We start from the raw sequence: 14,145 nt of genomic DNA on the forward strand, positions 1-14,145 counted from the left end.
AGAAAAAAAGAAAAAAAGAAAGAAAAAAAGAAAGAAAGAAAGAAAGAAAGAAAGAAAGAAAGAAAGAAAGAAAGAAAGAAAGAAAGAAAGAAAGAAAGAAAGAAAGAAAGAAAGAAAGAAAGAAAGAAAGAAAGAAAGAAAGAAAGAAAGAAAGAAAGAAAGAAAGAAAGAAAGAAAGAAAGAAAGAAAGAAAGAAAGAAAAAATAGAAACAGACCTCTCATTTTGGAATTTAAAAATATTTCTGGTGCCTAAGAAAGTGAAACAAACTAAGATATAAAATACAAATGCACTGCAGGAGAGAGGAGTCCATTCAGCTGTCAATGAGTTTCCAGTAATCTCTGTAAATATCTTCAATGTCTGAATGTTAATTTTTTCCCAGAAATAGCACATTTCAGCCGTACTACTGAAATCCAGAATGGGAGTTTAAGGGTCAGTCTTCACTTTAGCTAGAATTCCGTATTTATTCTATTAATAAATATGAATTTGCCAAGCAAATAGATATGCAATAGACAGAGGAGGCTATTAATAGTTATCAAAATGCTTTCAGCATGGCTTCTAAATGATCTAAGAGAAGAAAGCTTCAAGAACGTGGCATTGAGCAGAGGGAGAATGAAGTCACATTAAGTTATTAACATTATCAATATTATTAACATGATTCCATTTTTTTTTTTTACCTGCATCTGAAGTTTCTGAAGCGAAATGTGCTCTTCCCTTGGGTGGCATCTCCGCATAAAACACCTCACTTGCCATTTTGAAAAGCTGCTTTCAGACCTGCAATCAAAATGGACTCACTGAAGTGCCATCCCCTATTTCTGGCCGCTCTCCACCACACCACATGAGGTCAAAACAAGTGTTTGGGTGTCTGTAAAGCGGAAGGAAACCAGAACCCTTTTTTTTTTTTTCTTTTTTTCTTTTTCAAATGTAAATTCTCACCTTGTAGCTTTTGGTAAGCAGTTCTTCATTCTCTGTCCCCTCTCAGGGTGTATGTTCTATTAAAAACAGCAAAGCTCTGGTTTTGATCAACTTTCTCACAAACTGGAACCTTCAGCCCACATCTAATTTTCGTTTGGAACTCGAGATGGTTGCAGGTGAGCTTTTGCATTTGCCATCACGCCATCCTTGGGCAGGCTCCAGGGAATGGAAGAATTTGCACGCTGAGGGCATTTTCAGTAGCTCTGGCCCATCAAGAACAGCCTGGTTCACGTTCATGACTCAAGAGTCTTCCTCTTGAGACAGGAGGTTTCTGGCAAGGCACACAAGCACCATCAGGCTAATCTTCATTATTTTATGCACTGGACAGGACTGATGGAGTGGTCACATGCAAAGCTCTTACCTTGGAGCCAGGTCCTTCAGCAGCAGCCTGGGACACTGCAGGAGCAGAGGACACACCTTCCTGCTGCTGCCTCCTTCAGCTGGTCCCTCGGGGACACTCAGGAGCCATTCCTCTGACCTTTCAGGAGAAGGTGACAGGACCATGGAGGTACCCATTTCTCTTTACTAACTGGAAAGCAGAAGTTAATGAACAGCTTAGATTTTGTCAGCAGAAGAGCTCAGGGGTGAAGAATTTCTGTTCAAAGGAACACGGAATTCTAGAACGGTTTGGGTTGGAAGGGACCTTAAAGATCACCTAATTCCAACTCCCTTCCAGCTGCAAAATCCATCCCCTTCTAATTCCAATATCCTACCCTTCCCTTAGCTAGTAAGTGGTAATTCAGTTGGAAAAGACATTTGTTGCTTGACTTTGCAGCCAAGACGTTCTGAGGAGGATTCTTCAGCAAAACAAGACGAGGAAGGGATTTGTTTTGGTACTTAAACACTAAGCTGTGGAGGCACAGAGGCCAGGGATGTTTGATCACTGTTTTCCATCCTGTGTATTAATTAGCCCAGACATGGCAAAGTTATTTTGTCGGTGGATTTGAGGAGAGCATGTAAAGGGAATTTCAAGGGTTAGGAAGAAGGTTTTTTTCCCCCTTTTACATTAATCCTTTGCTTTTAAATTACAGGAAATAGGCACTAGATGTCTCTACTGCACCATACTGCACATGGTTTATAGAGAGGAGGAGCTGCATAAAGTGACAGGTGGAGTGTGAAGGAGAAAGAAGCCTGGAAGATAAAGGTAGTAAATGAAGATAGCAGGTTTTGGTAGCAGGAGGGGCTTCTGGGGTGGTTTCTGTGAGAAGCTGCTGGAAGTTTCCTCCTTGTCCAACAGAGCCAGTTCCACACAGCTCCAGGACCCACCTGCCACTGTTATATTTTCTCTCCCCTGCCCAGTTGCAGAGGGGAGTGATGGAGCAGCTTTGGTGGTGCCTGGCATCCAGTCAGGGTCACCCCTCTATAAACCCCCAGTTAAAGGAAATCCCCTGGCTTAGGCTAAAAAAATCCAGCATTTCCCCTCCCTGAAACAGATAATAGCAGGTTGTTATTCCTGCACTGGGGCAGAGTTAGAAGGAGGGCAACCTGTGGAAAGCCTTTTGGTTTTTTCATGGTTTTGAACTCTTCACTGTGGAGAAAAAATTCATGTCATTTATATATATGAATAAACTGCACCCAAGTACGACTGCAGATTTTGGACTGTGTTTTTCTAGGCTGCACTAAGCTATTTTCTGTTACCAAAGACCTTCCCCACGCTGGCAGTTTTCAGGGAGCACTTTGATTGTTACAAGAAAGGTTTCCCTTGAGATCAGCAGGTCTCAGGCAGCACAAGCAGCTGTTTTGCCAGTCAGTGATATTTGCACAGAGTCACCCTCCTTCAGCTTGTTCTGAAACTGCTGTTCAGGATCAGGTGTTACATGTAGAACCCGTACACAGAAAGCTACAGAGGGAGGGAATCACCCAAGAGTGGCTGATACAGCAGCAGTGTCACAGGCACACTGTGTTAAATAAACAAGCACTGCAATCACTGGTTCAGACACTGCTGAACAGAGATGGGAAGGTCTAAGCATTTACTCATGAGTGATTCCTTGAAGGTCAGCAGAATTGTCATTTTTCTAGGGTTCATTTGCTAATTGCATACAAACTCATTTAACAGGTCCCTTCCTTCTTGCAAATATCCCATTCCAGCTATTTTCCAGCCAGGAAACCTAAAAAACAGAGGACACTTCTGAGAGATATCAATCTCAAAGCCCACAGTCATTCAAATTAAGTCTTTCCATCCCCTTTGTGGGGATTCCTCCTGCACTGAAGAGAGCCCCAACTGCAAATAAATTGCAGGTTAAAGAACTTGCACTGACTGTGACATGGTAAGGGCTGCAAATGGAAAGTCTGAGGAAGGAGAAGAGGGGGGAGATTTATCAGCACCACTGACACTGTTAATCCCCACTCTCAAGGCTTCACCTCTGACTTTGTCCCAGAGAACCTGCCAGCCAGCCCTGGTACAGCTGGAAGGCCATGGAGGGGACAAGCAGATCTCATCTCAGCCCTGGCAAGGAGGGAACAGAAGGTGCCCATCTGTAGATTTTACCTCCACTTCCTGCAGCACCCATTTTCACATTACTCAGAGGCTTAAAGGTTGCTGAAACCGCAGTGGCATTTGCTGGTGGCTCAAATCAGGTCATCTAAAAGCCTTCTCAGGCACTACTTGCATTCTTTTTCTTAAAATCATCCACAGAGAGGAGGTGGTAACTGAATGTGGACCTATTTCCCAGGAAGAAAGCTTTACAAGGACTGGCTTAGGAAATGAGCCTGCGTGCAGCTCTGGAGCTCCACAGGTCCTGGAGCTGTGGGAGTGGGTCCAGAGGAGGGCACAAAGATGCCTCAAGGACTGGAGCACCTCTCCTACAAAGACAGTCTGAGACAGCTGGGGCTGTTCAGTCTGAAAAAGGGAATGTTGTGTGGAGACCTCACAGCAGCCTTTCAGTACCTGATGGGAGCTCACAAGAAAGATGGAGAGGGACTTTTCACAAGGGCATGTGGTGACAGGACAAGGGGGAATGGTTTCAAACTGATAAAGATTAGATTTATGTAGGATATAAGGGAGAAATTGTTCCCTGGGAGGGTGGGCAGGCCCTGGCACACGTTGCCCAGAGAAGCTGTGGCTGCCCCATCCCTGGCAGTGTCCCAGGCCAGGTTGGATGGGGCTCTGAGCAACCTGGGCTGGTGGAAGGTGTCCCTGCCCGTGGCAGGGGAATTGGAACAAGTTAATCTATAAGATCCTTTCCAAGCCAAACCATTCTATGACTCTGTAACATAACACTTTACTCCAGGCTGCTCTGATCAAGGTAAAATTAAGATGAAAGTTGCAGAAGAAATCCAGAGACAGAGCAAGGGGTGGAAAAAGTGCCTTGTGACCATGGTGCTGCAGACGAGGATGGTTCTGAGCTTGTGAATATCTGTTACCTGATAAGACCCGCCACGGGAACTGGTAATTTGAAAGGTCTGCAGAATTTGCTCCCTCTTATTTCTGTTCTGACTGTGTGAGAGCATCTACACTCTATTAAAGCACCTTTAATGTCCTTTGATCTGTATCATAAAATCTCTAGGTACCTTCCTGCTTCTTTGCATGCTGTCAGTGCCACTTACAGGAATTTCGATCTTCATTTACACGCCGCCTCTTTTGAAGCGGAATTTTGAGAGGTGTGGGGTTTTATTACATGTTGTGCCTTGGAGATGATCACACAGCCATTAAAACGTTTACAAAAGAGGATGTTGTTGCACTTGAGAGTCAAACAGGCTCGTTCCCCCAACACATGCTTGTGTTTGTAATCACAAACCGCTCAGATCTGCTAAAACCATTGTTGCTTTTAGGCACATAAAGAGATTCCTCAGACACAAAACCTAAATGTTTGCAAAAAGATCTCCACCACTTGTGTGACCAAACTCTGAGTTCTCGGGGTTCAGGATTTCCATATGACTTTTGTAGTTTGTGGGAGGCATCAGTGACCTAACAGAACATTACAGCACCTAGAAATTGGGGTCTGGCTTCATGGCTGAATAGAGCTGCTGAATTTCAAAGAACAGGTGCAAACATCATAATCCAGTGAACAGTGAGATTTATACTGGGAGAAGATTGTGACTCTCAGCAGAGGATTTGGGAATTCCTATGTGAAGCTTTATCCTACGTGATAACCCCAGTAACACAAATTCTGGGGAGCTCCCTTGTGTTTGTGGTGGTGGGGATAAAATGGAAAGATCCCACACTTCTTGAGACTTCAGCTAATGGCCAAAGCTAATTGAATTTGGAAGGGAAAAGGGCAATTTTGGAAGTGTCTGTGGAAAGTTCCCTCTCTAAAAAAAGTAGTTCCCAACCAGCTTTATGAGCTGTATTTCTGATAAGCACATGATGAGTTTATCCAGCTGTGGAATGGACATTTTATCCAGAAGGATCCTGTGAGAGACAGTATCCAAAGCTTTACTGAAATCCAAAAAGATCACATCAGCTGGCTTCCTTTGATCAGCCAGGTGGGTCACCTTGTCCTAAAATGGAATCAGGTTTGATCAGCAGGACTTTCCCCTGGTGAAGCTGTGCTGGCTGTGACCAATGACTGCATTATCTTTCAGGTGGTTTTCAATATTTCCCAGAGCAATCCTCTCCACAACTTCACCAGGAGCTGAAGTGAGACTGACAGGCCTGGAGTTTCCAGGGTCAACCTTCTTGCCTTCCTTGAAAACTGGGATGTTTGGCAGATTCCAGTCAGCTGGGACCTCTCCAGATTCCCAAGACCACTCAAAAATCACAGGGAGCCCATCTGACCTCAGCCATTTGGGTCTCCTAATTCACACGGTTGTTTCACAGTCTCTGTCACTGGCATTCATTGAGACACAGGCTCTCATGTGCTGCCTGGGAAGATTCCAGTATGGGAACCTCTCCAGGTTCCTCCACAGCAAATATGTACAAAAAACCATTGGTTTTTTTACCCCTTATTCATAAACTGGTTATCTCTCCCCTTACAGACCTTCTGGCAGGTTCCCTGCTCCTGAAGAAAGGGAGGTGTTGGTTTTATTTAATGTTTCTTGCAAGCTCCTCCTCAGTCTCTCTTTTTCATTTGTTTGTTTGGTTGGTTGGTTGGTTTTGGTTTTTTTTGTTTTATTATGTTTTCACATTCAATTTAAGAGACAATATAGTCCTCTCCTTTTGCTTAATTTCCACACCTGCCTTTTTCTAGTCTGTCTTCTTGCTGTTCACAGCCCTGTGTGCCTGGTTGTTTAGCTCTGCCATCATCCTCTGGATCTATCTCAGTAAAAGGAACGTGAATATCCTCCCAAAATAAAGAAAAAACCCAAATGTTTTTGGCTTGAATTGACACTGCCATGTTGCCAGGAAGGGATGCTCATCTGCATTTCCCAGAATGGCCCCTTTTCTTTTTTTTTCAGTTAAAACATATACTGGCCTTCACAAAAGAAAAGGAAGTGCTATAGCATTTTTATATTTGCATGCAAGTGGCTTTGAAGTTTTCTTTCTGGTGAAATAAAATAATTTGAAGCGAGAAGTCTGTTTGAGTAACAAGAAGCAGGATGAAAGAACAAAGCCAGTTCTCTGAATGTGCAAAAACAAGAGGAACTAGGCTTGTGATCTCTAAAAAACACAAACACAAGGCACACCAGATGTAGGTACTCAGAAAATACACATGCTCAGAAAATCCCAGGGAAACATTATGTCTAAATGTAAACATACCTACATTTTCCTGGATTGCTCCACTGGCTTGGTCTTTGGGACCAAACTGCTTCACCCTTCTGTTTGAACAGTGATGTGCATTTTCAAGGCTTGTGATTGTCTCTCACCTTCTGCCCTCAGTGTTGTTACCAGTTTCTGCTGCCAACCTGCAAACAGACTTGAGCTCAACTTAATTGACAAACTTATTTAATAAACAGCTCTGTGTTGTTTTTTCCCAGCTCTGCCACAGCTGGAACACCCTGCACTCCTTGAACTTCCCCTGGTGCTCCAAAGCTGCTCTCTGCTTGTGTGGCACTAAACCTGCAGAAATAATTCAGGAGGTTTTGGTTTAACCTTCTTATGTCCTCCATGCTCCTCGGTTTTCCCTCTGGATCCATCTCTTTGGCATATCTTTTTTTGGTGAATTCTCTAATAAACTTTAACATGGTAAAATCACTGTCTTGTCATACATTTGTAGGGTATTCACAGTTCCAGGACAGTGTTACTGCCCAGGAATAAAAAACAATGCAATCCTTGTTATGGCATGATGTCAAAACCCCAGATACTTCAAAATACTGTAACAAGAAGGACTGCTCTCTTTTTTTAGCTTTATCTTGGTGAATTCATGGGTTTGCTCTATTTAAATGACTGAATTCAAAATGAAAACTATAGAAAATAATTAAAGTACTAACAGAGCTAAAACTATTAACACTAAAGAAAATAGGTAGCAAATGAAAATGCTGTGGCAGGTTTTAAAAGGGAGAAAAAAAGAAGACAGCTTTCCAATAGGAAAAAAAGAATTTAAGAAAATGTCTTGCAAAGGCATCTACTTATCTATTCCTTCTAAAAATAAAAATTCACCTTCCTTTTCATTACCTGTCCCAGCAGTGAGCACAGCATGTAGGCTTCGAATCCCAAATGAGAACTGCTTATGGTTATTTGGAAGTTTGCTCTGGAAAATAACTCTGTGCATTCCTACTTCTCTTCAGGCAAGTGAGAATCTGCTCAGGCAGAGAGGATGCAGCTGCCTGGTCTGCACTGCACACTGACCGAGTTTGCCCTTCTGGCTGAAAATGTGTTTTTCAGAGGAGAGGGGAAGACATGTCCCCTTAAAATAGAAACACTGCTTTTTTCCACTCATTCACCAAGACCTGTGTGTACCCTGACCATACATGGTTACGTCTTGATGGCTTGGACTAATTTAGGAGGGGCTTAGTGAGAAAAGGTTGATTAAGTGTATGTGAAGTGATGGAAAGAGAGCCCAAGAGTTCAAGCAAGCCTTCTAGTTCTCCTTTATGGACCAAAGTTTAAAAAAACTCCAAATAAGGAAAGTGGGGTTTGGTTTGTGGTTATTTTTTGCTTTGGTTGTTTTGGGGTTTGTTTTTGTGGGTTTTTTTTTTCCATTTCAGGCCTAATAAATATCCTGCTGTAGAGGATGATGAGAAGTTCAGGGGAAGGAATGGAAACTGATTGAATCAGAGGACAAGTTTTGTTCCACGTTAGGGTTGGTGATAGGGCTGCCATGTGGATGTCCACGAATCAAACCCTGTCCGTATCCAGTTCAGGGTGTTGGTTTATCAGTGGGTATAAATAAGGATTTAGATACCTTGCATATAAATAATACTTGAGCAGCACTTCTGAGTAATCTGTTCCATGACTGTCAGAGGTTCTTTTTTCCCCTCTTTGTCACTGCACTTAGCACTGTTACCAGTGTTGAACATCAGAAGGGGAAAAGATCAGTAATGTAAGATTACAAATCCAAACTTTCTTTTTTTTTTCCCCCTTTCATTTTAAGTCCCATTGAATGCAAGAAAAACTGCTGAAAGGCTCTATCACAGAATAAAAACATTGTTTTCAATTTACCCATGTAGGTTTGTAGGTTTGTTTGTTGAACTCTGAGGGAATTTCCTAAGTGGGAATAAGGCACATTTCAGCAGGAAATATTGGGATGGTGCACAAACAGGGCTGTGTGTTCTCAAATGAATTTGTAGGTTTAAGAAGGTCTTCTTTAAGTTTCAGTTAAAACCTGTGAGGTTTGCCTCACCCCACCACCCCCAAATAGAAGAGAAAAAAAGCTGTCATCAAAATATCCTGCAGCAAACAGGTGGGTCACGAGCAAGGAGTTAGAGGCAACTCAGGTTTTCTGCCTGAGGAGTTGTTGGGTCAAGCAGAGAACAGCTCAAGCAGCTTAGGAGCTACTATGACAATCAAGTACTGAAATGCTGTGAAAAGCACTGATTATATTACTTTTAATTTTATTTTGAGTTAATGTGAATACCTCATCAATGCCATCTAAATCCAGTGGTGAAGCCATTCAAGTGCTTTGTGGGTGGAGCAGGTCAGAACTGGAGTTACATTTTTATAGCTGTGTGGTTGCAGTTCCACCAGCCCCAAAACATCTGATACTGGTATATGTCTTGTTTATCTTCCTTTTAGGTGAACAGGCTGTGTAAGGTCATGGACATGAGGATAATCCAGCACAACATGGATTACACTGCTTTAGCTCTTCTCATGAGAAGCAGAAAATCTGTTGGACCTGGGAAAGCCCATTTTTGATTATTCCTTAGGAACTTCCCTCTGCTTTGAGCAGCAACAAGATTTTTTTTTTTAAAGAATGGTTATTAATCTTTATTTTCTCCTGTGTTCTGAAGGGCAGGAGATCACCCAAGAAGAGGCAGAATGGCTGCAAATAGGCTTTGAAGCTGCACTGAAAGAAGTAACTTCCTTCCTTTTTTGATGTTTCTCAGCCATCCTCAGAGCCATAGCAGGGTGTATGAGGCTTCTGGAGGCAGGCAAGGCTGACACAGGATGCAACCCACTGTGTTAAAGCTGCTCTTTCCATAGCTCAGAGGGGCTGGCTGATCGATGGCAGGGGATGTGACATACGCGGACGTGGCGGTGCTGCCGAGGGAAGGAGCGCACCTTCCTTCTGGGACACCAGCTCCAGGTAAAACAGCAGCTCCAGGTAAAACAGCTCAGCCCCTCCTGGCTGGGCACTCCTTGCTCTCACCTGCTCTCTCTGCCCCTCTCTCTGTCATATCTAATCCTGCCACTAAATAAAACTAGAATTACAGCGTGCTGCATGCGGGAGGAGGGGAGCGTGAAAAGTTGGAAATAGTGGGAGAAATCCTCGTGAGGTGCAAGTCAGCAAAGCTGCTCCTGAGCCAGAACCACCAAGGAGCAGTGGCTCAGATCCGGTGCCTTGGTTTAAGGAGCAGAATGAGGAAGAAAAAGTGTTCATTTTTGAATAATGGGCATAATATTTCTTTTTAAATGAACAACAGGATCAAGACAACGCTCCACCGAATTACTGCCTAGTCCAAAAATCAGATCAGTGAAGTATTCATGGGAAAGGAGTATTAAATTAACTAGTGAATCAGAAAACTAGGGCGGTCACTGTCACTGAAGGAAGTACTGAATGGATCCTAAAACCTTCCTGCTCTTTGTCCTTAATTTTCCAATAGTGATTCTTCCAGAACCAAATTATCAGTCTGTGATCCCTTCATATATTTGAAATAAATTAAGTCAACATTCAAGGTAAAGAGATGATTTAAACAATTTTTTTTAAAAGAAATAATATTTCTACTACTTGGAAAAAAAAATTAAATTCATGAAAGCATTTGGACAAAATTCTGGATCACAGCAAATATGAATGACAACTTCTGACTCTGAGAAAACAGAAAATGTTTGTAGTATCAGACTAAGAGCATATTTTCATGCTTTCAAGGCTCATTAGTACTTAATGTATTTAATCATTTAAGGAAACAACATTGTGTAATGAGCATTTTTAGAAGATGTTCCAGTTACAACATAGATGAATAGTGATGATGGTGCTCTGAAGACATGCACTTAAATGACAGGTAATGATATTTTAAATATATTTTTCCAAGACCTGTCTCTAAAAGATAAAAATGATATTTTTGTTTCATTGTATTATGTATCAAATATATATTATATATAAAACAGGAACTATTACTTTAGGCTGTATGTTCCTGCATCCATGGATATTGTTTGCACTGATACTGTAACCTGTGCAGGACAAAGCACAGAGGGTTTGCCTAGAATTTTGGCAAACCAGTATCTAAACTGATATAGTTTGTTTGTAAAGAGAGGCAGACATCACATCTTGATTCAAAGGCATCCAAAACCATCCCTTAATCGTGCTGTCTAAAGGAAGGGATGGAATCTGAGCAGGGCAGGCTTTAATTTCCATTGAAATTTTTCATTAACAGCTGGATGGTTCTTTTTAAAAGTTTGTCAGACAGATTTTAACTCTCAGTATTTTCTCACATGAAGTCACTGTCAGAAGAATCAAGTAATTTCTCAATGTCCTTTTGCTTTTAAATATTTAACTTCTCCAAAATGCTTATTATTTTTGTGGATGCTTTTCTGTTCATACTCCAGTGTTTCCATCTCCTTTAAAAACATGGTTGCCAGGGATCCACCCAGTATTACTACAAGTCTTGGTTATGCTGTCCTAAAGTTATATAGGGACAAAAATCCCTGAAATAATCTTTTCTTCACTGTTTATAACTCCCAGTATCACCTTCTCTCACTCTTATATCTGATAATACTCAAATCCATTTTGATTGACTGGGCTTGAACTTTCAGGGCTGCCTTTATTTATTGCTTTGTTAATATTTCTGTTAGTTACAGATTTCATTAGCAATTATATTTCTGCCCACTTTGACACAAACAGAACAAGCACCAGATAGCATTAAGCGATACTGGAGCTTATATCAATATAGAACATGCTGGAAAGACTTCCTTGAGGACAATTATTTCTCTGTCCTCATGATCAGCACGTACCAACAAGGGGTTTGTTGCTATTAAAATAGTTTGGAGCAGGAATTTGAGGCTTGTTCTCCAAGTGAGGGGCTCAGCCCCAAGGTGATGGAGCTCCTTGTGGCAAATGTCCCAGTCTCTCCCTTGGCAATATCCTGACTCTGGGACCTGTTGAAATGTCCACTGAGGATGGCTAGAAGCCACATCCCTCCCTTTCCCAGATTTTATCCCAGTCTTTCTCTCGGGCAGACTGACTGCCTTGCAGAAAAAGGAGCAGCTTGAGGATGGGTGTGAGGGAAAGCACTCCCTGCTTCAAACTCTCACCATGAAGGAGGTTTAATTTAACCACCACAGAAAATTCAGCAGATGAACATCCTGAGTGGCAGATTCCCGGAATTTAGGCAGGACTTCAAATATCTCGGAAAGTGGAGCGTGCCCACCTCCTCCTGGCTGCATTTTGGGCAACTTTCAGATCATCAGAGTCGATTTACTGGAGTAGATACTAAAAAACACGGGCGGGGGGCACAGCTTTGTTCTGCTAAGGTAGAGCTGCTGCCAAGCTCTGATGGACAGGGAAGGTAAACATGCAGGGAGCTGAACTTCTGCCAGTGTTCTCTAGCAGCTGAGTAGGTGTTTTAAATATGTAAAATCTGGATTTGAGAGTGAAAGTCCCTTTACAGATCTTTTCTTCAGCTTTTCCCGATCCTTGAGAAAGGGATTTCATTTGGTCAAATCATGCAGTGTTCCTTGGAGTTCTCATCTCAGAGTCCACTCATTGTATTTTTTGAGGATAGAGGAGAAAATATGAAAAACCACTGGTGGTACAGTTGCAGGGAATGTGTAAAGTTTGCAGTCCAGTGATAAGGAAAGCTCACTCATGGGAAACTATTGGGATAAACCCGACAGAATGGAACTTTCCTTGGCAGAAAGACAAACCAAGAAGAGTTTACTCCATCATCAAACTAGCCTACAAGTAGTTGTAGCCTGCTGTGAGCTGTCCCCTTTAGCTTCTTGTTCCTCTCCTCAACCTCCTCTTCACCAGGTCTGCCTCCTGCTGGACTCTCTCCAGCTTCCCCCAGTTCCCCCTGAATGGGGTGGCCCAGAATGTCCCATAATGGACAACCTGCCAGGAGCACTCCCTGCCTGCACCTCCACTGAGCAGGAGCTTCCACTAAATGGAGATGTTTTTCTGCACCTGACAATTGGCACAGAGAAATGAAGTGAAATTTCAGTTTTAGTGAGTGGCAGAGATCTCCTCCTACTACCAGGGCTCCTCATTGCTGAATTAGGTAAAGGGTGTGGAAGCTTCTTGCAAAATTAAGGTTATGTGGTATCTTAAAACCTCTTGTTGACGTCTGAGGACTTTACATGCAAATAATCATGTGCCAAAACACACTGGTATAGAAGTAATATTTTTTTTAAATATATTCATCTTGCATGGATATTTTTTTTCTTACAGACTTAGAGATATTCTTTAAAGGAATAGGTCTTTACTTGAGAGACAGTAGAATAGTAGCAGATTGTCTGAAGTAACTAGTTTAGAAGTGTCTCCATTTAAAGAGCATTTAAAAGTTTAAAAGCCCTGATTGGTTTCTGAAAATTATTTACATTCTAAGAAGAACAACTTTCATGGGCATTTGTTTTTGAGAACAGTTAAATATAGTTTACAAATTTTCTGTTAGGTCATTGAACTAATAAACTGTAACAAAGGAAACAGCCAGGTGTATTAGGTCAGTTCCCTAAAGCATAGAATACCTCACCTGCACGAATGAACCTTATTTGCCAGTCAGGTCCTCAGTGTTTTTCTTGCTGTAAAGCCTCTCCACACTTCAGCAATTCTCATATCAGATGACACCTCATTCTAGCCTAAGGAGACTTTTTTTCTGCCAAGTTTTTCCCTGATTAGTGAGATTTTACAACACGAGGCCCTTCTTTTTAAAAGCCCCAGTGACCACAAACAAAGGCAGTAGCACAGAAGCTTATTCTTGATTCAGCTTGACAAAATCTCTCCATTAATGGAAAGAAGAAAACTAACTGCAAAATACCCAGCTAAACAAAATTGAATACATGCTCAGGAAGAAACCATATGAATCTGACCCACACCTTGCTACCTTTATGCCTTTTTTTGGGTTTGTTTTGGCAATGTGCACCTGGAAAAGCGAGTCTCCAACCATCAGGCCCCTTCCTCTGCTTTCCCAGGCACCAGGCAATATCCTGGCATAAACATTCCCAAGGCAGGAATGCCCCAAGAATCAATTACCTTGCTGCAGGAGCATTTCTCTGGGTGGCAGTGTTCCCTTTGCACCTCTCTGCTCCACAAAGCACTCGCGGCTCGGATGCCTCTCAAGCCCTTTGAGATGGCTTAGCAACAGATGGGATGTCTGCTGTGGACAGGATCCAGATCCTATCCAGCCAGGCTGGGAGTCTGCCTCCTGCTCCAGCCACACAGGACCCGGGTAGTTCAAAGATTATGGAGGAGGATTTGACCTCCTGACAGCAGCAGGAAACGATAAATCATCATCTTGCCTGTCGCTTCCTAGAAAAAAAAAAAAAAAAAAAGAAAAAGCTGAACAAGCAGCTGTGTGTGGAAACACACCCCCCTTTTCATACAGACTCAGTCTTCTACGTAATCCTTTGCTGTTTCTCCACCTAATGATCTGCACAACCACAAATGTCAGCATTTCTCTGCTCCTCACAGGAAACACGATCACGTACGCCGAGCTGCACCTGAAGCCCAAACCCAACAGCAGACCAGAGACTTCCTCTTCAG

At 42.4% G+C, this 14,145-nt stretch overlaps 1 protein-coding gene across 1 annotated transcript in view; it reads left to right on the forward strand.

The window, feature by feature from the left end:
• Positions 1-9,455: 9,455 nt before the first annotated feature.
• LOC114067089 (killer cell lectin-like receptor subfamily F member 1) overlaps positions 9,456-14,145 on the forward strand; it is an 11,121-nt gene continuing 6,431 nt past the window's right edge. The window contains exon 1 of the mRNA XM_027902281.1: positions 9,456-9,537. Within this exon, the coding sequence (XP_027758082.1) occupies positions 9,456-9,537 (82 nt within the window). The remainder of the gene's footprint in view (positions 9,538-14,145) is intronic.

Source organism: Empidonax traillii, unplaced genomic scaffold (assembly GCF_003031625.1).
Source record: "Empidonax traillii isolate 1590-97213 ecotype Southwest subspecies unplaced genomic scaffold, ASM303162v1 scaffold859:size262776, whole genome shotgun sequence".
NCBI classification, from domain to species: domain Eukaryota; kingdom Metazoa; phylum Chordata; class Aves; order Passeriformes; family Tyrannidae; genus Empidonax; species Empidonax traillii.